The 27,445-nt window shown below is 39.2% G+C and overlaps 1 protein-coding gene across 9 annotated transcripts in view; it reads left to right on the top strand.

The window, feature by feature from the left end:
• Positions 1–27,445, top strand: part of NFIA (nuclear factor I A) — a 376,336-nt gene that overhangs the window by 181,027 nt on the left and 167,864 nt on the right. For all 9 annotated transcript variants that reach the window (XM_019837122.3, XM_045035930.1, XM_045035932.1 and 6 more), the window contains exon 3: positions 12,541–12,606. In XM_019837122.3, the coding sequence (XP_019692681.1) occupies positions 12,541–12,606 (66 nt within the window). The remainder of the gene's footprint in view (positions 1–12,540; positions 12,607–27,445) is intronic.

The raw sequence follows: 27,445 nt of genomic DNA on the forward strand, positions 1-27,445 counted from the left end.
CAATTTAATTTTAGGATTCTTACTAAGCAAATTATTCATCCATACTGAGTTACTGCAATGGATAGTTCTTATCCCTCATGTCAGCATCACTATGCATCACTACAGAAAAGAATGTAGATTGTGTCCTAAAATGAAAACAAAACTGCAGATAAATGAACTTTACATGAAAGTGAGAACACATGAGCTCAACTGGTACCTAACTGTGTTTAAGTAGGTAGGACCCCACCATCAGTGTTGGATTCCTGAAAGCTTTTCCGGATGTCAGAGCCACACAAGTGGATTCATATGTTTTAATTACCTAGTTTTTTTTTTCTTGTTACGTAGAATATTTGCAGTTTATCATTTGTATCAAGTCACACATTTTTGAAATTTTATAATTCAGTATAGTTTTGGTTATAGATTAAAGTTCACTGACTAATCTTTTTAGCATGTTCAACTGCTCCCTGAAAGATACACAGAACTTGATGGCTTCCAAGTGTGGTTCAAACATCCAAAGCACTTGAGATTAGCACCATGTGAAGAAATTTTAAAATATTGTACTGCAATTAATTTTAAATAACTTAGCACTGCATATGTCAAGGAGAAAGCCATGATAGGATCCAAATGGAAACTCCTGAAAGTGAAATGATTCAGTACATTTAAGTCATTTTATCTATCATAAAGACATAGACAGAAAACATGTATGATTATTTCTGCTTGCAAAAGGCTTGGGTGAATTTGTACAGAATCAGGTATCACTTGAGCTTTATTATGATACTATGGGAGGTTGGAGAACCATTTTTTGGTTGGACAAATGATAACTCCCTATATTCATGCATGTTTGTTATAGGCCCAGAAACCAAGTTATTAGGGAAAAGTTATTATCAATGTGAGAATTGAAACCACATTATTTTAAAGATTACTGTGTATAGTGTGTGTGTGTGTGTGTGTGTGTGTGTGTGTGTGTGTGTATGGAAGTATATATTTTTTAACAGGTATGGTTTTAAATCCTAGGACCTAGGACCTAGATGAAATGCTTTAAGGATACCTTATTCAGTACCTCCTAACACACAACATTTTCTGGTGGTCTGGATGACATAGTGGGTTAAGATATAAAGAAAAAAAAAGATATAAAGAGAAAACATTGCTTATTCTGTGATCAGAATTGGCCAAGTCATTGAAGATAAACATTTGTGACTCTTAGCGAGCTATTTGTGGTCATTTATAAAGAAGAGACAGTCTTTGACTTACAATGATTAGTACACTCATGTTATTTCTAATTGCGCTTAATATGATCAGCAGTAAAAAAAAAAAAAAAAAAGATTACCCAGACCCTTTAGATAAAATAGGGGTCCCAGGCTTATATGCAGCCAGAAGACCAATAACTGAATTGCTTATGATCTATTTCAAATTAGAATTCTAGGGCTGCAAGGAATCTTTACAGGATCCCTTACACCCCCTCATTCTGGTCCAGAAAGCAGGCCTTCTGACTCCTGTAGGGTCCCCAGAGCCAGAAAATCCATCTAAAAACATCTGTTGACATTGCCTAAGATAAGCCCTGGCTTATTTCATGGCTCTAAAAGAGCTATTTTTTTCACCTTCTGATTTCAGTTCCATTTCAATAAACATTTATTAGTACCTGTATGCTCTAGATACTGTGCTATCTGGCAATAAAATAATGAGGCAGGAAATAAAAGTGGGTAGTCAATGTGATTTTTTCACCAGTGTATATACTTTAGAAAACCTGCTTCTGTGCAGTGTGCAGTTAGAGAATTATCACTCTTATAATTCACAAGGCATTGTAAATAATGCCATTTAGTTCTTCTCGTCTTGAAACTCAGGCACTCAAAAGATGAAGAGAAGCAACGAGACTTGCCCGATTGCCGAGAAAGGACTCAGACCCAGGCTTGCTAAAACCTTTCCGTCTTTCACTTGTACCACAGTTGCCTCTGTTAGAGCTGTTGTTTCTATTAAAAGGGAGGACATCAGGCCTGATTAGGAATAGCATTCGGTACTATCTATGAAATTGTTTCTACAGGGAAAATCTTACTTTAAAAAACTATTTTGGTATTTTACACCATGCCCAACAATGATAATTATATAATAATAGCTCCCTATTTCTTTTAAAAGGACTCTGCCGAAACTTCCTGTATCTCACTAGAAAAACAAATCCCAACCATTACCACCAATAGTTAGTGAGTAACCAGGATCCTGTAAATTTTGTTACAAGGCTACCTTTAGTGGTACTGATTCCTGCTAACAGTAAGAGAATAAAAGCAATTACAATGTGCACAATAACATGTTGCTGTACGTTGATTTCATCAGGAGACAGGACTTAATCAAGAGGAGATGCCAGAGAATCTTGATTGTATTATTATTACCCAGATAGACTGAGCGCTCCTTGAGAACAGAGAAAATTTTGTGTCTCTTGGGGCACCTGGGTGGCTCAGTCAGTTAAGCATCAGACTTCAGCTGAGATCATGATCTCACCATTCGTGAGTTCGAGCCCCGCATCGGGCTCTGTGCTGAGCACTCAGAGCCTGGAGCCTGCTTTGGATTCTGTGTCTCCCTCTCTCTCTGCTCCTCCCCCACTTGCCCCTGCCCTCTCTCTCTCTCTCTCTCAAAAATAAACAATAATTTTATTTTTCATTTTGTGTCTCTTGGTAGACAAGGTGAAAGGCAGGCAGTAGATGGATTAATGAATGCAATGAATTAATGAATGGAATAGTAGGCCCAATGACAAGGAACTAAAAGGAAGCAGTACTCTTCAGGAGAATGTCCCAGTATCATTTTCCCCTTTGATTAGGAGTAGTGGTGTGAACATTGCTAACACTGCAGAATCCCAGGCTTGTCCAAAATCTCTAGTTGTATCTCTCACCAGTAGTGGAACTCCACACACACTGATAGACAGTCCTGTTTTCTCAAATGCTTCAGGGGAAAGACCAAAAAGAAACAAAAGACCCCCCCCCCCCAAACTTCCTGATTTACCCAACCACAGAAACTTTAACCCTCTCATAAAGGTGTCTGCATTTTTTTTTTTTAGGCAAATTGTTACTATGCCATTCTGACTCCTGTTGTTCACAGAAGTACTTTCTGGTACGGATGTGACAGGGTCCAGTCATCTGATTGAGAGTTCAGTTGTACAGTCAGTGGATTTAAATCTCTTCCCCTTGAGTTTTTCTATGTGCACCTCAGCCCTCGCCTCCCCCCACAACCCACTCTTAATCCCCTTTCCTCCCTTTTGCCTTTCCAAGCAGGAAAAGATCACAACACACCCCACCACCTTGTCATCCCAAATTCCGTGGGGGCCTGAGCTCTGGGGGTCTTCTTCGTGAGGCCTTAACCTTACTTTTAGACAGTTGTCATTATCTTTGTCTAAAGGTCATAGCTAAATTGAATAAAAGGAAAGCTGTGTTTTCCTGTCGATGCACAAAGGCAGTATTGACTTCCCTAATCCAGTTTGCTGAGGGGTGAGAGAATTAAATTAGATATCTAAGCACAGAAATTGAGAGCCTTTGAAAACAAAGATAAGGAGACAAGACTATTTTCCCTTTTCCTGGGAGCTCTGGACTCCAGATTTTGCAGGTGTGTCACCTGATCCATGGCTTGCATTGATCAGAACTGTGCCAATGCATATTTAATTAGCAAGGGGCCCCTGGATGCATTATAGCCATCATCCCTGTACTGAATGGACTGTCAGACTTTCTGCACACTTCACCCCCACCCTCCCCTCCAACCATGCCCCCTCCCTTGCCTCCTTGTTTGGGAAGCTTCTGCATTTTGTCTGAACAGCTAAAAAGTTTCTTTGTTTTTAGCTGCTGATGCATACAGCACCACTGAGGAGAATACAAACAAGTCGAGTCCTAAAGTGTTTATTTTGTCTAGGAAGACAAGCTAGACCAATTCGATTCCTTTGGTAAGGTTTTCAAACCCTGAAGAAAACCAACAAGAAAAACAAAAAGAAAAGAAATACACTGTTCAATGCTTCATGTATAGATTTTTTTTTTAAGTTGGTTATATTAGGATTTAAAAAAAAAAAGAAAAGAAAAGATCTCAGGGTAAATAATAATAGGATTAAAGAATAAATTCGTTTTTATTATGCTAGAAAAGTATTTTCTTTTTTAAAAATCTGTTTTTTTGATCATTAGGTAGGGCATATTAGCAGTTTGAATTTTGTTTTAATCAGTCCATGTTGCATGATAAAAAATGACCATTCTGTCCTGAGTCTGTCATGCCCTCAGGAGAGCGAATGAATGTAGAAAAGTTATTTAAGATAGAAGGTGGATAAAAAGTTAGAGCTCAGGGAATTTTTGTAAGTTTTCAAAGGTCTCATGGGAGCTTCTGTTGGTGGGGATTCTTAAAGTGATGGGAGGTTTGGAGTTTTGCCTCAGACAGGTTATTTCATGGGATTACAGTCACCGTTCATTTTCACACAGGTTACAAAGCCCGAATACCCAGACAGAGTGTTGTCTGATAAACAGATGTAATACACCAAGTCTGCTTAGAATAAAGAGCAACAGACTGTGAGCACATGTTTAGGACTCATTTAAACTAATCAGCATAGTCTAGCTCATAGTTCTGTCTCTAGTCTACTTTTGAGGTAGCTTCTTGCTGGTAAAGTAACAAGGAATTTTTTTTTTCTTGCTACAGTTTGCTGCAGAGACTCATGGGAAATTCATTTGCATACATCTTGTTACAAAGACTGACTACTTCCTGGCTTAGACAAAGTGTTGCCTGATAAACAGACTTAACACACAAATGTCTGTCTGGAATAAACAACGGCAAGCTGAGATTTACATTTCCATTAGCAGAGATAATCTCTTTCCCAGTATATGGGAATTAAGAACCTTTTCTTTAAAACCAGGTCTGTGGTGCTGATGTTTTATACCAGAATCACATCATGCATGGGTTGGGACTGATTTTTAAAAAGAAACAAAAACTCATATCGATGGAAAGATTTATACTGTCGTGGTAAATGTACATTTGGGGGAGGAGAGGACCTTATAGTTTTAAAACCAGGTTTTCTTGTATTTTTTTATTTGATCTCTGCAGCAATCCTGTTAAGTTAGGCAAAATGGTAGTTAGTGTCCCCATTTTACAGATGAAGAAACTGAGATCAAGAGCAGTTAAATTGTGTAGCTGAGATTTTGTAAGACGCCATTTTTTTGGTCAATCATTCCGTACTCCTTTTGGTAGTGAAATATGAATGCAAGAAAAGCTAATATTTAGTGTATATCCTAAACTTAAATAGCCTGGTTTTCCTTGACAGAGGGCATTTTGTCATTGTAATAAATTTCTTTATAGATAGTCAGATACAGGAAAATAATGCATATAGACTATAACTCAATTATGCCTCATTTTCATTTGACATGTTTGTTTTTATAACATGAAAGTACACAGGGAACTTTTCTGTTTTAAGTGGTGTAGGTGACTATATGAGTAACCTTCAAGTATATATTCTTCTGTTTAAGAACTCCAGCAACTTACTGTTATAATCAATTTTGTTTGTGACAAAAGTGGCTAAAAAGGGATGCGAGGGCTTTTTAAGCAGGCCTTTGTTTACACATGAGTGGGTTGGTGAACAGGTTGACACAGTAACTTTGGAGTTCTGAATTGATCAACAGGTTACCATCACATTTCCTGTTATGGGAAAAACAAAACTCAAAATGATGATCTAAATACTATAGCTTATTTTAGTCACAGACCCTCATCGAAGAAAATGTAAGAAATTACAAATTTAGCATCGTGCTTGCATATCTTTCAGAATCCTGTTCTTGCCATCGACTTCATTTATAACTTCATTGAAAACGCTGATCATTACTTGAAATCAGCCTCATGCAAAGATTGAAGGTTTAGGATTGAGTCATTTTGTCGTTACTTTCAGAGTGACTGAATTTGTAATTTTTAAAGCTTAGAAATTATTCCCCCTCACTGTCATAACACAATAGTTATGCCATTTTATTTTTTTCTCAACGTGTTAAAACTGTATCATTCCGCAACCTCCTTGTGCACATAGAAAAATAACACATTTATGAGTAGGTGATAAGACAGTTGACTAACCCTTCATCCTAACGGCCTCATCATCATACACAGTCCCGACCAAACAGATGGGCTCTGAATACCAGTACTAATGCCAAAAACTCGAATTCCTGCAAACTTAATATTTCACAAATTCTCCTTCAGAAAGGCATTAAAAAAGAAAAGTTTCAAGGAAAAGAAATGGTAGTAACCTAGATTGTGTAACACTCTTAAGTATGGCCTAAAACTGCTATCCAGGGGAATGTCTAAGAGGTGGATGTCCTGAGCAGCTGGCAGCTCCCAGGGTGGTCTGGGGGAGCCCTTCCAAGTCACTGCCGCCTGAACACAGCCTGCCCCCTCCGCCTGAGTCTGGATTAGAGGAGAAGACCCACGTGAGCACCCTAGCCTAGTTCTTTTGGAACGAGTTGTTTTTCCTCTGCTACGTCTCCCCATCTCCCTTCTGCTGAAGAACTTTACGTACTTTGATTGCTGTGGTTATCAGGCACATGCACATATCCATACGAACACTCCGTTCTAGCTTCCTGGGAAAGTTATGGAGATCCAAGTTTGTATTTTAAATACAATAAAGATAAGACTTCCCACTTAAAGGACCGGGGAATGTTTCCATTTTTAAAGCTAAGAAAACTTTCACGGTGTGACTCACTTCATGATTTATCTGTGTTAAAAACTAAGTTATTGTATGTTAATGTTTCATTAAGTGGGTCACAATTGTGGACAACAATTGACATTAAATTTTGGTTTGGTTATTCACAGAGCTTAAAGGATTTTTGCCATTCTCTGGAAAGCTAATAATAATTGAATATATTTAGAGGCCCCAGACTGAATGATGGTATTATAAATTTCTGTTTGCTCTTCTCCAGACCATGATGGATAATGTTAGATTTAGCTGATGGTACTGTATTCATCAGTGTTCACATGTAATCTACAAATTGTATCTACATATGTGCACCTATACACTGACATTCTACATTCTCAAATAAATGTTTTTCAAATATTTCCTTATACCTGAGTCTTTAAGGTCAAATATTTCCTTACACCTGAGTCTTTTAAGGTGATACTGGAAAAAAAGAAAAGACAATCGTCTTAAATATTATAAAGTCTTATTTCTTTTATAACTGTAACTATAATATGACTTATAAACAAATGTGACTATCATAGCCATTTGACTTTCCAGATTTCTTTACTATCATAACATGTTATGATACCGGATAGTCACAGTAGAGCGATTCTAAACAAAGTAGCAATCAGAAGGAGAATTATTTTTCTATTATAACATCATGGATGTAGAAAAATGAATCTTGGTGACCTTTGGCCTGACTCTTTTGCAAAGAACTCTGTCTTCCTGAACCATAAGAAATAAAACTTAACCTAATTTTTTTAATATCTTTAAGGGCTGCAGTTGTGGAATGTAACTGTTAATTATATTCAGAGTATAATCACCCCCTTTCCTTATTTTCTTGTCTTCTTGAAATGCTCCTAACTCTTCATTTATTTGCCGCAAAGCACTCATTCCTGTCTTTGCCTTTTCTTTACACATCACAACTCCAAACTCTGTTAGGTGGAATTTTCACTTTATTTCTTTCATTTGGCTAACTCATTTATGTTCCTCGATGCCTTCTGGCTTCTTCATTTCACCTTTAAATTTAGAAGATTTAGAACTGGACGCAGAAGTTTAACAGAGGCTTTTCAAACTTCATTTTTAGCCAAAGCAGGTCAGGAGGTTGAAACTTAGGCTAAATTATTTTCCTAGTGGAAACAGAATTTTACTCTCATGGTCCATCGACTTTTGTTGATATCACGTTAACTGAATAGGAATTACATTGGTTTGTTTCAGGGTGGGAAGGGTTCTTCACCACCGCAGGTCTGCTCTTCCTTTATCAACTGTTCACAGCAGTCCCTGGGATGTTGGTATACTCTTCGGGTGTTAGAAATCGGCAGATTTCTCTTAGCTTTATATTCTTTGCATGTGTGAAAAGGTCCTGTGTCGTCCATCGTTTCAGATTGTACACATTTCTGGGAGGCCTCCTAGGTGTCAGACACTGTCCTCCCCTCTTGTTATTCCGAGAAGCCTCTCGTGCAGTGTTGGCCAGGGGATCATAGGAGGTGATTGTCTGCAACTTCTAAACACTGGGCAAGATTTCCCACCCCCGAACCAGAGGGAAGTGCCTGTCTGTCTCTTGCCAGGTCCAACGAAGGGGAACATCAAGCAGAAGTAAAGTCCTTTTCTGCCCTCCTTCCTCATTTTATGAGAGTCCCAGTCTCCTTTTAGGTGTGAATTTAGTATGTTTTTCAGTTGTTGGCAGCATCCCAGTGTTAGAAAGCTGAACGACAAGTTTATCTTATTCAAAATTCATCTCTTTATTTCAGCAGTTAGTGAATCCTTGGGCAGGCCAGGCACCCTTGGAAGGTACTGGGGATAAGACAAGAATACGAAAGGAACTCTTTTCTTTCTTTCTTTTTTTTTAATGTTTATTTTTGGGAAAGCGCAAACAGGGGAGGGGCAGAGAGAGGGGGACAGAGGATCCCAAGCAGGCTCTGCACTGACAGGCTGACAGCAGTGAGCCCGGAGCCCGACGTGGGGCTTGAACTCACGAACCACGAGGTCATGACCTGAGCTGAAGGCAGACATTCAACCGACTGAGCCACCCAGGTGTCCCAGAAAGGAACTCTTCTCTTAGGGAACCCAAGTTCTCATAGGAGATCATTTGAGATCACCTTAGTATAACATAGTATAAAGCTTACCATAAGAGATGTATGTACAGTGAAAGGAGCGGAGAGGAGAAAGTTGGATGCTAAGTCGAGCACAGGGAAGATTTAGCAACATCCCACCTCTGCTCCGTGCCTAAAGAACATAAACGACACAGAAGTGAGATCTGTATTTCTTTTTCCCTGCCCAGTTTTACCATACTGACATGTTTTTGTCATTCTTCCCCTTTCCAGAAGGAATGTTCTCTGGAAGTCCATGTTGAGGGGGAGCAGAACTGAGGTTGGGGCAGCTGAATAAGTGGATAAGTAGCAAATCCAGTACATGGCTTCTGTTCTTGCATTGCACAAGCTTATGGAAGCAGAGACTAATATGTAGGCATTAGGATTTATTTTATTCCTTTCCCCAGTGATTATATTGATAGTGAAATATCTTTGTCTGAGCACTCCAGCAATATAGCTGTAGGCGCCATAAAAATGCATAGATAGATGGCTACCAGTTCAATTAAGAGGTCTCAACCCAGCCTCCTATATGCAAACCCTGTCTATTTTAGGTTTAAGTTTCTGCTCATAAATTTTTTAAAAACCAAAAGAAACATTGCTTTTCAAGGTTAGGTTGAAGTCTGAGATTCCTTAAACAAAAAGCAAGTCTCTAGATGGGAAAAAAATTGATGACCCTAATGTACTTCCTTACAATAGCGTTTCCAACTCCATCATTTAAACATACTTTAAATAATATTCTCTTCATTGTAATATACAGATCTTCTGGCTTTCAACCAGAGAACCAGAGGAAGTCACTGCCAGATATGTGATAGAAGCTATGAGATATGGCATCCAATTCCATGCTGTTGTATCTGTTTTCTGGGGCCTCCAATTATTTCTGGAGGTGGGAATCAACTGACCAAGTGAGAATTGTCCAAAAAAATAAGCTATAAAGCTAACCTAGGCTTCCGACAGGTCCCTACCAAGTATAAAAGAGAAATTAATTGTTAACCTTCATAAGAGTGTTTTAATGTAAATGCTTACAAAAGAAATCTTTCATTTATATCAATTATGCACAGGTAGAAATTAATTTGTAATTTTGGTCATCTGGTTGGCTCCATACCTAGCAGCATCGGTGACCTTTTGCAATACCAGGGAAAGTGTCCATGCATCCTCCGCATAGAATAGCCCCGGGACTGGGTAGTTTTGTTCCTTGTTGGTTCAAAAAAGAAACGGCATGAAACAGCCTGTAGTAGGAAATAATTACAGAAATTTTCAGATCATTTACATTTCCTTGTAGATCTTTGGCTCTGCCTATCCCTTACCAGGATGCTGTGCTTTAGTGTGCTGTCCTCGGTGGATAACAGTGTCTCCAGCTTTCGAATAAAACTGGAGAAATTAAATTCCGTTTTCAGTTTGGCTAGATGCCTCCTCCAGTGTATGTATCTGAGCTTTCGCAAGAGCGCTTCGGCCCCTTTCCGACCAACTCTGAGTCTTTTCTTGCCTCTCGGTCATTTGCTGTTTATTTGCTCCTTTTTCTGGGGCCTGGAATTTTAAACTTTCTTTGAACAGACCTACAGCCACCTTCTGTTGCTGTCCATGTTTTCTCTAATCATGTTATGTTTCTATAAAGATAGGATGGTGAGCCAAATGTAAAAGAAAAGAGAACAAAGAAGTCCACTTCTCTATTATTAAAAAACATTTTTTTGATCTCTTTATCCTCCTTGTCTTAATAATAGTGGGTAAGTATCAGAGAAGTAATTGGCTCTTGCATATTTAAATTAATTGAGATGAAACATGTTTCTCTGTTTGTTCACGAGGTGATTCACTGTAAAGATACACCTAGAAGAATGTCGTTGGGCTAAGCTGTCATATGGAAAGTTAGATTTGCTAGTATTACTGCAACATAAATGTTCTGTTTGGCAGAATTTTATGGATCCTTTCTGGGATATGATCAAGAAGAATTTCAGCTTTCCCTAAAACAAAATTTAAGTTTTTTTAAATTTAATTATGGATATTAATGATTTGAAATTTTCTAGGACAAAAATAATCAAAGTATGCCTTTCTCCTAAAACATGTTGAAATACTTCTCAGAATATTTAATTGTAATTTTTAATGGCAAAATTGTAGGATCTTTCTTTAGAAAAAGAGAAGGTAGTCATGCCATATTTTTTAATTGTTTGCTGTAAAAGTAATGGTAATTTATGGAGTTAAAATTTCAAATACGGTCCAACATAAATTTGCATTCCCAATTTTCAGTGCAGGCTCCATACTTAACTTGGGTGATCATTCTGTGGGATATCTGAAGCCTTTTTGACCTGTCATGCTTTTGTGTGTGTGTGTTCACCATGACAATTGTTACAAAGTGATGAAAGCAATCACTTGGCCAGACTTAAATAAAAACTCACATCTTCACGTCTTTTTTTATTTGCACCTTTGGATCAACAGAGGATTTTTGCTCTAGTCACCAGGTTAAGATCATTTGGAAACTTAAAGGTAGACATTTTCCTTATAGTACTTCCCTGTAATTAAAATCCTCATTTGCTTAAAAGCAGAGAGCCTTTCTAAAGTAATAAATTAGCATTTCTTGGCCTAGGATAACTAGGAACGGTACTTCTTTTTTGCAGTATCTCCAAGAAAGAGAATAGTAATGCTTACAACGCTGTTGAAATAGAAGTGATATTTTCAGTTTAATCATAGTTAAGTGTCATGACCTTTTGATCTTGCACTGAACTTCTTGCTGAAATGTGGTCAAACTTTAGACAGCCAATTCTAACCCTGTGAGGCCCAGGTAAAGTTATTAGCCAAATTTTCCATAGATAGGCTTTTCTTTAAAAAGGGGGGGGAGGTTGTTTGTTTTTAGATCATGTTATATACCGTTTCAAGTCCCAGAATATGTTTCACATTACAAAAGTTTACCCTGGAAATATTTTGCCTGATTTTTGTCTCCTCTCTCCAAGAAATGTCTAAGTATGTTTACTTCTGATTCTATGAAATTCCTTTGCTCTAACTGAATTTTATCTTTTTTAAAAATTAAATGTTATTTTAAAAAATCATCCCATTTAGAAATTAACTGAATTAATTTTTTAGTTTGGAAAATAATTGTATTTTTTAAGTAAAAAAATAAATGGAATTCAGTGAAGGTGTGCAAGAACCTGTTTTTGCTAACAAGCCCTCTTAGGAGCTCCTGGAGGCATTGGTACGAGAGGAAAATGATACTTACAAAGCGGAGGAGGAAACGTGTAGCATTCAGGAAAGATGCCTTTGAGTTATCCTGCGATTTCAAGTAAATGCGCTAGAATATTAGGACTCTTGTATTTAATGGTGTTAGTCTGCATAGTCTGTTGCTAGAATACAGAGCTAAATATCAACAGAACTTGTTACTGTTGTTTGGGTTGCTTTTATATACCAGCTTCAAAATATGTTTTGACACTTTATTATGTTCTGAATCAAGCTTCAGATGTGTGTAATGAAGGATGAAGTCTTTATCAGACTCTAGTGTATAAATAATGGAGAAGAGCAGTTTGGAAATGGCTTCTCTGTAAGAGGATGGTTTCTGAGGAGTTTCAAGTTATGATCTGGCGCAAGCCAAACGCCGCTGGAGGCGTACCCAGAATGGAGCGTCCTCTCTAAAGGCACGGGCTGCTGCTGCTGTTGCTGCCTTCTTTTCCCTTTCTCCCCACCCCCCCCCACCTTTTGTTTTCATTCATCTTATCATTTCTATAACGTTCTCATTCCTACTTTACATGCTGAACTTTTTGAGAAAGTCTGGCACTTCTGATCCACTTTTCCCTCACAGACCCTGTAATTTTTGGCTGTATTTTTTATGTTTTTCAGATTCAAGTCAATCTGAAAGTCCCAGCCAGCCAAGTGACGCTGACATTAAGGACCAGCCAGAAAATGGTAAGTGTAGTTGGGGACTCTAGCTGCTGCTGTTTTCAGAGTCCAACAGTAGCCAAGAGCCAACCGAGTACAAGGATTTGGGGTCTGCCTGATGGGCAGCTCACAGTAGGAACAACTCTGAGGAGTCAGGGAGTTCTCTGGATCATTCTAGCAGCCCCAAGCCTTCCTCCACCCCGCTCCCAAGCACCGTCAGGGTTCTCGTGAGAACCGGACTGTGAGAGGTGGGATTGCTTTACCAAATCAGAATCTTCTACAGCACAAGTGAGGAGCCACAGTCTGTTGGTTTCATTTTAGTTCCTTCTGAGGTGGCAGGTGCCCCGCCATCTTCTTCCCTGGTGATAGAAGTCATTGACCGACAAATATTTTTGTAGCCTTTTCAGAGCTCAGCCCTTTCCGAAGTGCTTTCAGAAAACGATCTCTGCCTTTGAAGGATTTTCCACTTTAACTTGTCTGAAATAAAACAGTACATGGCAGCATTAAATTCCTAAATTGCAGAATTCTATAAATTTTCTGTTGCAGAAACCTGATTAACATAGAATGCACACACATTCTATACAAATGTGATCGTGTCCGGTAAAATACTAAATTTGTGGTATGTGCTCCAAGTACAAAACAGATGGCCATAGGTTGGAATTTAAGATTGAGTAAAACCATCGGTTTCAATAAAAGCTGAGAAGTGAACCGGCAGTGCCTATCATATAGGAAACGCTGTACTACGTACTTTTACGGATGCCATCTCCTACAACTCCAGAGTGCTCTTCCTCAGTGATAATACCAAAGGCTGTAATGGGGAGGCTTGACCTTGAGGCGTCTGTGAAGGGCTTATGGCATTGGGCTTAAAAGGTCGGGCTGTGGCATCAGACCTGTGTTCAAATTCTGCCTCTTCTGTTTCTTACTTGTGTAATATTGAACAGGTTATGTAACCTCTCAGGGTGTATACTTTTCCCTCATCTTGAAAATAGTATGGTAAAAACAGATAATAATAGCCTGCCTGTTGAAGAACTAAACGAGACATACATATTCATACAGTTTACTAAAAATTGTTGGCCCTTCAATATTACTCATTATTTTTCTTGTCATTATCATCCTTACCGTACTTATTTTTCATCTACTTAGAATGAGCTCATTCCTCTGGTCTCTCTTTTGTTGTTCTGTACATTTTTCCCTGTTGATCTCCATCTGATCTTTTGGAACAGACAGGTAGACTGAATTCTGTCAGTATTGTGCAGTGGAGGATTTTTACCACATTAGATATCCTCTCACTAATTTTATAGGATTTGTTTCATTTCACACGTGTGGTAAATTCCTTATATCATTGATGGATTCTAGCCTTAAATATGGACTGTCTGACTACTTATATTCCCTTCTCATTCTGGTGTTTTAATGGTATTTTTCTTATCAAAGTTGTCTTTTCATAGCAAGCATTAAAAAAAAAAAGAGGGACCCCTGAAGTCTTGTTTTTAGTATCATAAATATCTCTATCTTATTTTTTGTTGACATTTTAAGGTGACATTGGCGTCATCATTTATTTCCACTGGACTTGTAGGTGATACCTTGAACGTTTCATTTCTCATAGATTATATTTCTATATAATCTGCCTGAGATAGTCACTTTATTCTCATTTCACTTTTTAAAAATTTGTGGGCCGTACGGGTCTGTGGTTGGTGTATGTAGGTCTGGCCGCCCCACTAGCAGGCCTGCGATTCATCTGTCTTCATAAAATGGCCGACAAGCTGTTCACATGCAAATATAAATTGAGAGCACGAGAGGCTGGCAATGCCTTTCTGGAGCTGCCTGCAATACTGATATTGTGCGCTTCCCATTCCAAAAAGCAACCAGGATTGAGCCTGGATTTTTCGGCCAAAGGCACAGAGCTATTAGCCAAGTTCACTTTTAACCCCAAATTGCTTGGTGCTACTTCAAGGATCCACAATACTATTTCGGGAGGATCGTATCTAAGTTCAAAGAAAGCATTGGTATCTAGAAGAGAAAGTAATAAGTTCCTATGTTTCAAATTTCTATTCATGGCAAAGAAAAAAAGTCGAAGCTGCTTTGTCTTAGAGAACTCGACTGAAGCTTAGCCTAGAGGAAAATCAGCCTACTCAGTATCCTCTACCTGCCTTTTGTCAATCTCAGATGAAGTTATTGGAGGAAATGTGATTTTACCTCTTTTCTAAAGACACATAATCCCTAGAGGAAAATAAATGAAGAGTTGAGGACCAGGTATTTACATGCATTAGAGAACTTTCTAGTGTTGCTTTGACCAAGAGCGGTATTTCTTTTTCATTACCTAGGCTATGGATGACAAGTTCCTGAAAGGTTTTCATTTGTTTCATTTTTGTTTTTAAAAAGGCAGCTCTCATAAATGTATCAACCAAACTGTAAGCACTTTGAGAATCTTGGTGGGTGAACAAGGGACAGACTCTCGTCTTCAAATAAAGCGGGAACACATTACTCCTTCTTTATGTATATATGCGAGGGGAAATAATATTCTTTTTATCCTAGCTCTTGAGGAGAAAGGTAATGGGAAACGAATGGTATTTTCCTAGTAAACCATGGAGAATGAATAGACAAATGGTAACATGCCGTTTCATCCAAAACCATAAACTAGGCCATGTAACTTTACCTAAAGTGGATGCAGCTGTTTCTTCCCTGTCCAACTAGTCTGGTTTTTCCTGTGGAATTTTTGCTTTCTTTTCTTGTACTCCCTTAAGACTCAACTGTAAAAGAAAACAAATCTTTGTCCAATTAGAGTATTAGATGGGAATTTTGAAGGAATTATTTGAAGCCCAGAGATAAAATATCAGAATCTCCGAAACTCAAAGTTGGTATAATATATAATGATTAAAAACTCTCCCTCTAGAGTCCGACACACCCGAATTCAGATGAAATCATGTCTGGGTGACTTTGAATAAACTATTGCCCCAATATCCGTCTTCTTATCAGTAAAGTAAGAGTACTAAAACAACATACTTTGTATTAAAATAAGAATACGTACATGAAACAGCATCATGCCGGGGTCACGGTAAAGACTCAAAGAAAAGTAGCTATTACTACTTTTGGTTAAAGCTCATATCTGTATAGAGCATACATATCGGAGAGACCAGAAGCTCAGAGATTTGGAATGGAAGAGGGGTAGTGTCAGAAATAAACCAAGACTTTTAGAGACATCCTTTGTAGGTACCTACTCTGTTCTGGAACGTCAGACATACATCTCCTTAAATCTGTCCGTAATTCCCACAGTGCCACATCTGTTTTATTATGTGGACTAATCCTCACATTTCTTCACCTCCGAGGAGTCGACTACCACAAAAGTGATTCAGAGTTGCTAGAACGTTCCGAATGAGCACTGCAAGAAAAGGTGATTCTGGAAAGAAGGGACCCCACCTAGATGGGTTTAATTTTAGCCGAATTTTTTTCCTTGGCACAAACCAAATAGACTCTGTCTTATTAAAAACTCTAAGCTGATTAAGGGTCGGGTTCATGGCAAATTCCTTTTAAAACAATCTTGCACAGCATTGAACTTAGCAGGTACCTGGTATTTATTTGCTTCATGAATAGAATTAATAAATTAGGTGAGTATGGTCTCATTATCCCCAAATATTTTGTGAGTGTCTGCTCACTGTTGATTTTACCAAGAGGTTTTTAAGGAAACAAATATCAAAAACAAACAAACCAACCCAACAACTAGAGATACCAAAAATCTAATTTGGGTGTGGAGGAAGGTTGTACACAGACACATGGACATTCATGCACAGACATGGCTGATAGTGCTAGGAAGGCCAAAGCCAGAAGCTATACTAATGTCCATAGCAGATCACCTCTGCCCCACTCACAGGAACAGGTGTGAGCAAAGATATGCAACACTATCATGTTAACTTATGCTTGCTTACCACAGGGAATGAAATTCTGACGAAGTTCTCAGCTCAGACTGGAATTACACATTTAATTCTTTCACATATTACTGAAACCCCCTTTCTGGCTTTTCAAGAGAACCTGAAGGTTATAAGCCTTAATTGTTGGACTTTGACTTAGAGCATCTACTCAAACCACCTTTGTTCGTGAACTCCCATGAGGTACTTTGGCTACTGTTTAAAATATTTATGGGACAGAATATTTGAGATGACTGCTCGATATTTACAGGACCTGGGAACAGTCCTCTTGCATTCTGTGGTGCATCAGGTCGGTCCTTAATGAGGAAAAAGCTCACGTAATAACCCTCCTACTTAATTCAAGTCACGCTTCTGTGGGGCCACACTGAGTCCATGTCTGAGGGAATAGCACAGTTCAGCATTGGCACTCTGAGAGCACCCTCCCCGCTGAGACTCTCTGTGAAAACACCCTTAACTAAAAAAAGAAAATGTGGGGTTCCCTTGCCAGAAAAAGAAAAGCTGTGTTCTCATGTTTTTTCCCCTTTACTCTCTCTCATCACCTGCACAGACTACTATTAATAACCTCATTTTAGTGGTTTTTAAAATGTGATATTTATAACAGGCAAGTGGAGTTGGTATTTGGATTATTTCCTTTAGGCTTAATCATGTTTGTTCTTCCTCATTTATCTGGTAGTCGCACATATGTTGGTGGCATAAACCCTCAGATGGGCCTTTGCAATCAGTGGAAAGCCATTAATCACGATGCTTGCCCCAGATTTTGAAAATTTCCAGCTCTACCTGCCAATTTGAAAATAACCCCGGGAGAATTGGTCGAGTGTGGCTTTCATGGTCACCACCTTCATTTGTGTCATTTCTGCCTTGTATCGCTACACTAGATATTATTGCTGAATGTTTCTCGATGAGCAAGGACTATCCTCCAGCCATATCTCACTAGTTATCCATTAACTCATTTCTGTGAGAATTTTCAAGGTTTCAATAGTTCGGAAAGAGCTTCCAGAGCCACCAACTCCCTGACTGAAGATTTATGTATAGGATCCACTTTGTAATTTGGGGGGTGAGATAAGAGAACTGTGAATTTCTGTTTCTCTTGTGGACAAACATCCTTTTATCTGAGGGCATTCTCTTAAAAAAAATTGTAGGCCCAATACTTTTTTCACACCTCTTCAAATATGTAGTAGATATATTGCAATGTCATATTACAATATTAATGCATCGCGGAAAGTCACAATAAAATTCATAATTCCAAACTCTAAGAATTGTCTCTTGCTTACTGCTGGATGGACTGCTCGTTTTAGGAACTGTTTTGATTCATGTGTCATTTTAGTTGGGTCATTTTAGGAGTTTTGGAGGCAATGCAGCCTTATAATTTGCACTTTACTGGGAAAGCAGGAGCATTCTAGCACCATTGACTTGTAAATACAATTTATCAATATTTCATAATTTGCATGAGTTTCCTTTACAATTACCTAGCAGCAGTTATTCTCTGCAGTGTTCTTTCAAAAAAAAAAAAAAAATGCTGCAGGGACAGACACAGTAGAGTGGCCACCAGAATAGCAGCGATAACAGTAATGATCAATATTTGAAAATATGTAAAGGTCCCAACTTAGGGAGACATTAAAACCTAAATGCCTTCTGGTTTCCAGATCTGTGTAATTAAATTCTGACTGATGGGTTTTCGGCAATATGCTGGAGCTGGTCTCTCTTCTTTAAGAGCCCAGAGAACCAGAACTTGGTTTGATCTGAAAAATCCGTCCGAGACCAGGTGAATTGTGCTCTCTTAAATATTGTTAGCAGATGTGACTCATCATTGTTTGCAGAGGCTCTTTAAAAATGCCTCCAGACAAAGGAAATTCTTGGATCTTGCCTCTTGAAAGATGAGGCACCAGGTGAGGCCGCAGGGTTTCCCCCGCATGCATCCCGCAGTGTAGAGAGAATGCTGAGTTGACCACAGGACCCAGTGCAGTAAAGGAGCTCTTTCAACGGAAAAACAGAGAGGAGATTTGTAGTCCTTCTAAAGAAGTAGTTTTACCTCACACGTTATGGGTATTTTATTGTCTACATACAGAGGATAGCTAGCTGAATAGACTTTAAGTGGTTGGCTAGGAGCCAAAATAGGGAGTGTTTTAGAGCCACGTTCCCTGACATCTAAATTCTAAAATGGACTGGATGGGTGGTCTAGTTCTGACATCTTCCCTCCTCCACGCGCCACCCCCCCTCCCCAGTCCCTCACGCACAAATAGTTAACAGAGGAAAGAAGAAGTAAAGGGGTTTCTTTCTGGTCCTCAAATTTATTTGTGCCTGTAACTCTTGTCCCGGGAGAGACAGTCATTTGAGTGCCTAGTGGATGTAACATTTTAAGTAGAAAAGCATTTTTAAGTGTTGATTTATAATTTATATGGGATGGTGTCCATCTGTCCATAGATCTTGACTCCAGAAATAGGAAGCAATACAGTTCATGTAGTATTTGAATTGGGCTCAGAGAAGCGACCAAATGAGGAGCCGTCATCAAATCACAGTGTGGTAGAAGGTACACCTGGAGTGTGTCTGCAGCTCCCATCTGCTATTGTTCTGTTTTCCCTGTGATGTAAGCCTGAACAACTCTGGTAGGACCCTTTGACAAAGAAGGACCTTAGAAGGACCTACAGTGTACTTTTAATGGTCACTTTCGCATACCTCCCCGTGAGTTAAAAATCAGCACAGGGAAATATCAGGGAGACTGGTGTGGGTCAGGAATAGCGTATGAGCTTTTCCTTGCCACAAATAATAGGGTCTGATTTGACACTTGAGTGTGAATTTGTTGACTTAAAGCCTGTATATTATTTTTTGGAAGGAATTATCCATTTGTGGGTAATATTAGAAAACTGACTGTAATATAAATAATTTATTTGGGGATTTGGAGTCACTAATCCAGATTGATTAGTTGTCTGCTACAAAAATTCATGTGGCCACAAGGATTTTTGGCACCTTTTCTCCCTACAGCTTCCTCGTTCTTTTTCTCTTCTTTAGGATTTACTCAGCTCCAGGCAACTCTGTTCCCTTGGCATTAGCTTGTCGTTAAGGAAATCTACTGGGATATCTCAAACAGAGGTGGGGGAAGGGGTAATATTTACTGCAGATTACTCTGCCCCATCTCTGTTGTTAACTTCTGTACTTGGTTGATTTGAACCTAGAGGGAACAAGGAAATCTCATATGCCTTATCTGCAGGCATCGTATGGTGAATATCCCAAGACAGAAGTGTAAAGGATGTTGTGGCAAAGTAGGAATAGGCTTCCAACAGTCTCTCCATGAAGGAGAGTCCGTGTTTTCTTAGATCTCTGTAGGTATTTTGCAACCAGAGAGCTTCTCAGCAAGCAGCATTTGTAAACTCAAGAGAGGAGGAAGGAGAAGCCAAATCACAGCTGCTGAATAGGTCAGATTAGCAAAGGAGAGTTGGCCATTACAAGCCTGACACTGAGCATCTGCTAAAGGAAAATCAGTTGTCCAGGTCACTTAAAGACTTTGTGCCTCAGTCTTCTCATAAATGATTCAACAGAGAGTTATTAAGACTCTGCTGGGTCTGTTTGGACTATGGACTGGATGCATTGAGGGAATACAACAATGGATCAGACATCCTGTTCTTGAGGACTTGATAGTCTAGTAAGGGGAGAAGGACTTAATTCATCCATTCGTTCAGCAAACTTTTATCTAGTGCATCTTAAGAACCAGGCACTGCCATGAGCAAAACAGACAAAGTTTTACCTTTTGATGGGAGGAGACAGATGATAAACCAGTATATATGTAATGTGCCCAGTGGTATTAAATATTATGAAGGGAAATAAGGCCCATTAAGGGGATAAACAGTGGAGAATATGGGTGCTATTTTACATAGTGTGGTCAGGGAAGGCTTTTCTAATCTGTTGACATTTGAGCTCAGACCTAAAGAACGCAAAGAAGAGAGCTATGCAGACATTAGGGACTTTGATTCTAGGAAGAGAAAACAGTAAATGTGGAGGCTTTGAGGGATGCTGGGGGTACAATAAGGGGTCAGTGTGGCTTGAGGGACATGAATGAAGGAGAGAGCATTTGGAGATGGGGGTAGCAGGAAACCAAATTGTATCGGACCTTCTAGGCCAAGGAGAGGACTTGGCAAATCCTCAATAAGCTATGATATGCCCTACAGAGGAATGCACATACCAAATCCATTTATTTCTTGAATATAGGAACTGTATCTTGAGCCCCTACGATAGGTTAGATACTTAATGTTTAGTGGTGGGCAGAGCAAGCATAGAGTCTAGTATGGAACTGTAGACAAAGGCCTGATTTGTAACATTGCCAAAGAGAGACACTCTCTCATCTACCATGGCAACATCCTTTAGTATCCCCAAAGGTTTTTTCTTTATGCATGTAATACTAAAAGCTGAGTTACTTACATGGGATACTTGACTTCACATACTACCCACTCATGCAAACGATTTCTTTTTCATTTAATGGAAATCTAAATCTGTGGCTTCCAACTTATCCCTTATCTCCTGACACCATTTAGATCATAAGCCCCCAGGTCTCAAGTACATTTATCCTGAAGCTTCATTTTTCTCCCTAATAGTTACCAGATTTAGCAATAAAAATAGAAGACACCAAGTTAAATTTGAACTTCATATAAACAGTGAATAATTTTGTAGTACTACATGGGATATACTTATACAAAAAAAAAAATCTCTGTTTATCTAAATTAACTCCTATATTTTATCTGGCAACCAGTCCTAATTCTCCCCACGGTCCCATGGGCAGTAGTGACAGCAACATATGAAAAGGTTTGATTAGTCTGTGAGGACTTCACTGATCACAAAGGGTCAAACCACGGGAATTTAACTCACTGAAAAATGAGCCCTGGGAAGAGTACCACAAAGTTCTAATGAGTTGACTGCTTAAATTCCATTCCTCCTGCATCTGCTGGTACCTAGTCCAGTAGTTATCTTGGAACAATAAGCCTCTTGTAAGGCACAGTCAATAGGTACAGTATAAGAATTGAGAGCCATTGAATCTATGCAAGTAAATTTGTAAGTTTAATTAGTGGGATATCAATTGAGTAAGCCATTGGACAGTATGCGAGTCACTTCTTCAGAGCAAGTACGAAGGAAGTATACTCTGTTACAAGATTTAGTTACCAGCAGATGATTTGCTTCCTGAAAGATGATGAAAGTAGAAAATCAGTCAAATAGTAAAGCACTGGGAAATTCCACATTCAAAGATGAAGTAGAGAAAAGGCATATCAAATAGACTTGAAAATAGAAGGTGCCATATTTTTTGTGTGCTGTGTGGGAAACAAAATATATATGTTTTCATTTGTAATTGAGGAGGTGTGACAAAACTTATCAGAATATGTTACAAAAACGCAGTGTGATCTTTGAACCCTCCCATTAAAAAAAAAGAATAACGTTCACAGATTCAGGGAAAACAGTTTGGAAAGTTACAGTTAAACTCTGCTGGGCTTTAGAGCCAGAAAATGATAAAAAGAATGGTTTGGGTGATAATCATGATAATAGCTTACATTCATTGTGGACTTTCTGTGTGGTGTTTTGTTACTTTCTGCCTGGTGGTCTTCCAAGAAGACTGTGCCCTGATGGAATTATATGTGCAGGGATTTATTGGGGGTAAAGCCTATGAAATATAAGGAGAGAGAGCAAAAGTCAGCTGGGACAGCTTTTAGACCACTCTACTGACCTGATAACTGTGGAAGGAGATGGGGAAGGGAGGAGGATTGAATGGGAAGAATCTCACATAGCAGTAAGCTTCTAAGAAAGTTTTATATAGGCCAATGGAGAGTCTTTGAACCAAAGTTACTTGTTATAAGAGTTCTGTGTCCCATAGAAATGGAGTATTCTCCCCCTTAGTCATTGTCTGGGAGCCTGGAGGAAGGGTGACTTTTGAACAGAGGGGTGGCAGCTGGAGTTATCAGGCCATTAGGCTCCTTGCAGCAAGTGATCTGATGGCTCATTTTTATGGCCACCATGGCAAGATGTTATGCTAGGAGTTCTGTTATTCGTATTTAATCGTAATTAGCCACCCTACAGAGAGAGGTAGCATTGGTGTGCCCATTTTACATATGAGGAAACTAAGACACAAAGAATTTAAATAGTTTGCCCACAGTCAAGAAGGCTGAAAGTGTATTTAGGTTTATTCTAACTCCAGAGTCTACTTGCGTATCCGTTACGCTGTATTATAGAAAGAATGGTAACAACCTCCAGTTCCATAACTTATTGATTATGTAAATTTGGGCGTGCACTTTGAACTCTTGGACTTGTGTTTCCTCATTTGTAAGGTGGGATGTCATCACCTTCCCAGGAAGTGTGTTTTGGTCGCTGTTTTGTTTTGAGCTTAAACAATGTTAGTTCCTTTTCCTTCCTCATGTTTTTCTCTCATCTGGGATTGTCATCTCTTCCTTTATTCCTTATCTCATCCTCCCAGGTATCTGCCTCAGCCTTGCTGAGGCTCCCACAGGTTTAATTATGTCCTCAGAACTAACAGGACTGTTTCTGTGCAGATTATATGTATGAACGTATGTATGCACATGTAAAGTACCCAGAACTTGTAACGGTCCATAGTAGATACTCAATAAAGTGTAGCCCGCCTTCTCTTTCATCCACCTCATTGCCTCATGGACGTGAGCTATATGCCAGGTGGCCACCCAGAACACATTTTTTTTTCTTGCTTTAGATATTTGGAGAGCAAAATTACATTCTTATTTTTCTTACTAACATTCTTTACTCTTTTCCCCTACAATCTCAAGTGTTATGAGTATTTGATTCTTTAATAGATGGTTTAATTTTTTAATGTTTATTTATTTTTGAGAGACAGAGAGACAGAGCACGAGTGGGGGAGGGTCAGAGAGAGACAGAGACACAGACTCCGAAGCAGGCTCCAGGCTCTGAGCTGTCAGCACAGAGCTTTACGCAGGGCTCAAACCCGTGGGCTGAGAGATCATGAGCTGAGCTTAACTGACTGAGCCACCCAGGCACCCCTTTAATGGATGGTTTTAAACAATGGACTAAATTTTCACTTGATTTTTCTGCTGGAGACAGAAAGTATAGAATGGGATGAGTTGTAAGGTATTTATAACAGATGCCATTATGTTTGTTGAATAGCATAAAACAATTATAATTTGCAATAAATTTGAAAGTATTTCAATGATACAAGGTGTTGGAATGTATTTATTGAAAATATAAAATGTTTATTGCCATTCCCCATTTTTTGTGCAGTACAGTCGAAACTTGCACCCTCATCCCTTTGATTTTAGATTTCTGAATTATTTAAAAGAATCGGTTAATTCTCCATTTCAAGTGAGGAAGACCAAGTTCATTAGGATATCTGATTCCTAGCATGTCCCACATTCACAGATCATGTTAACTCCATAGAGAGGTTTATCTTCTTTTAAAATTGCAAATGCTGCCCAAACTGAAAGCTTTTCCATTAAATGCATTCTTGCAGCTTTGGACTATAAGAAAGATCCTTAACGACAGAGAGGGAGACAATGAGGTACCTTGTTGTCAGAGCATCAGCCAGTTCTAAAAGTGGCAGTGTTCAGAATATGCATGTCCTTTGAGTTCTAGTGGATTTGCAAATTGATGTCATGAAATACATATAAGTAAAACTCAGTACACACTAACACATTCTTTTGACCAGTGGTTGCCAACTGGTCGCTGAAGGGGGCAAAAGAAAAATATTAAAAGAAATTATGCATCCCCCCCTCCCCGAAAAAGCTACGTGGGCTAAAGATTTTTGCTTTTGACTCTGTGAACACACTGGTTATCTTACAGAGATTTGTAATTTGGATTCACTTGATAAAAGGTGGGGGACAGATGAATTACCCATTATTTAATAAAGATGGCAAATTAAACACTTTGAGAAACAGGCTCCATGACAGGAAAATATTATGAGGTGTCCTTAGTGAAGAAAAGATACAGAAGTCTCAGTGAGAGACCAGTGGTTGAATAGTAGCCTTTAAGTTTCTCTTACAGAAGGAGAGGGAAGAAGAGAAAAGCAGGTGCCAGTAAGAGTCAGTGAACACTAGTTGTGCCCACAGGCTGTCCGTCATCTCTGTACTATATTCCTCCATTCATTTTTACAGTGGATATTGTCAAATTCAGTTCTCCCTGAGCAGAATGGATAGTGAGGGTCAGGGCTAAAGGCAGCTCACAGGAGGAGCCTGAGACAGCACTTTTCAACATACATTGATCAGGAAAACATACTTTTGGAGTACAAGATCCAAACAAAGTTTGGGTAGCCTAATCATACATGACTGTGTAGAATATTTGCGTTCTGGGCTTAGATCTCTCTCTGTATGGATTCTTTCTGTGATCGATAGGAGAGACAAGAAGATCAACCGTGGTTGAATAATACTGTGTACTAGAAACTTTAAACCGTTTGAGTATGTTCTCTTATCTTGGCATAATAAATCTAAGAAAGGACAAGAAAAATAAGGTTCAGGGATGTTGAGGCACAAGTACACGGTCAACAGCAAGTGAGTGTCAGGGGAAGTGATGCTTCATCTTCTCGGGTCTGAGTCTGAGGTCTGAGTCTGAGGTCTGAGTCTGAGACCGAACAGAGATAATGGAGAGTGGGGAGCTCTGAAATGTTTTGGAAGGCTTGACACCCAGCAACTATAATAATCTCAAATAATTTGTATTGTAAGGTTTCTGATGCATTTTCTGTATGTCCTGTCCCCTCTGCCCCCAGGGAAATTACAAACCTGGGGTTAGGTAATGACAATGGTAATGACACACTTATGATGGCGGTAGCAATGGTGGTTAACTAGTTAAAACTAGACTATCTGCCAGTTCTTTTAACTGAATCCTGGCACCTGGCAACAGGAATATGTCACAGTGCGTTCAAAGTGCAAACATTAAGAGTAGGTGTGCACTGGTCAGAGTGGCTAAAATGAACAACTCAGGAAACAACAGATGCTGGCGAGGATGTGGAGAAACGGGAACCGTCTTGCACTGTTGGTGGGAATGCAAACTGGTGCAGCCGCTCTGGAAAACAGTGTGGAGGCTCCTCAAAAAATTAAAAGTAGAACTACCCTATGACCCAGCAATAGCACCGCTGGGAATTGACCCAAGGGATACAGGAGTGCTGAGGCAGAGGGGCACTTGGAGCCCAATGTTTATAGCAGCACTTGCAACACTAGCCAAATTATGGAAAGAACCTACATGTCCATCAACTGATGAATGGATAAAGAAGATGTGGTTTATATATACAATGGAATATTACTTGGCAATGAGGAAGATTGAAATCATACCATTTGCAACAGCGTGGATGGAACTGGAAGGTATTATGCTGAGTGAAATAAGTCAGGCAGAGAAGGACAGATACCATATGTTTTCACTCATGTGGATCTTGAGAAACCTAACAGAAGGCCATGGGGGAGGGGAAGGGGGAAAAATAGTTACAAACAGGGAGGGAGGGAAACCATAAGAGACTCTTAAATACAGAGAACGAACTGAGGGTGGATGGGGGGTGTGGGGGAGAGGGGAAAATGGGTGATGGACATTGAGGAGGGCACTTGTTGGGATGAGCACTGGGTGTTGTATGTAAGCCAATTTGATAATAAATTATATTCACAAAAAAAAAGGTGTGCAGAATTATTCTGCATTTTTCCAGGGATACCTTGTGTATTATGGGCAACACGTGACCATCTGACCTAGGTACCAAGCGAGGGAGATGGCATTACTAGTAACTAATTATTATGCAAAATAGATATTAATAGAAACCCCGTTGTTTTCTTTAGGTAGCCCTAACGTGTTTTGAGGAAACCACTGTTATAACTGTATATACTTGAGGGCAGAAACTGACGTTTGTGTTGTTTTCTAAGTGCAGGGTCTGGCACTCAATAAATATATTTGGAGTGAGTGAATTAGTGAGTAAATGAGTGAACGAATAGATCTTGTCCTCAGGAGTTTAAAGTCTGTTTATTTATTTTTTTTAAGGTTTATTTATTTTTTGGCAGAGAGAGAGAGAGAGAGAGAAAGAGAGCATGAGCGGGGGAGGGGCAGAGAGCGAGGGAGACACAGAATCCGAAAGGCTCCAGGCTCTGAGCTGTCAGCACAGAGCCCGTTACGGGGCTCGAACTCTCAGACCGTGAGATCATGACCTGAGCTGAAGTCGGACGGACGCTCAACCGACTGAGCCACCCAGGTGCCCCTAAAGTCTTTTTCAAAAAAATTGAGGTATATTTGACATTAACTTGTGTAAGTTTCATTGTATACAGCATATTGATTTGATACATTCAGATTGCAGTACGATTGCCATCATACCATTAGCTAACACATCTATTTCATTACATAATTACCATTTCTTCCAGTGTTGGGAGCGATTAAAATCTAGTGTCTAATAATGTTTATAATGCAGTTGTTTTCTATAATAACTGTACTGTGTGTTAGGTCTCTAGGACTTATTTATCTGCTAATTACAACTGTGCACCCTTAAACAGCATCTCTTCTGTTCCCCCGCCCCGGCAACCACCAATTTAGGATTTTAAAGCCTTTTAAGGGAAAAATAATACATAATTATAGGTAATTCCCCCTCCTTTCAATTCATCCTTGCCTTATCATACATGTATTTATTAATATATGTGCTAGTCCTTGTGTTAGGCAATGGGGCTATAAAGATAAATGAAATGCAGAGGTAGTTCTCATTGGGTACATAATCTAGCAAGGAAGGCAGATATTTAAACATACGTTTGCCATCAAATGTGACTGTGCTCTCCTGAAGGTATTTGGATAGCGTTTGGGGCATATGATGAAAGTAGGTACAAGTGATAAAATCTGTGTAAGAGGCAGCAATAGTTAGGTTTTAGGTTTTCATAGAAGAGATTTATTATGTATTTAATCTAAACATTGAAATGTATGTAGGGGCGTCTGGGTGGCTCAGTCGGTTAAGCATCCGACTTCGGCTCAGGTCATGATCTCAC

This window comes from Felis catus, chromosome C1 (genome assembly GCF_018350175.1).
Source record: "Felis catus isolate Fca126 chromosome C1, F.catus_Fca126_mat1.0, whole genome shotgun sequence".
NCBI classification, from domain to species: Eukaryota; Metazoa; Chordata; class Mammalia; order Carnivora; family Felidae; genus Felis; species Felis catus.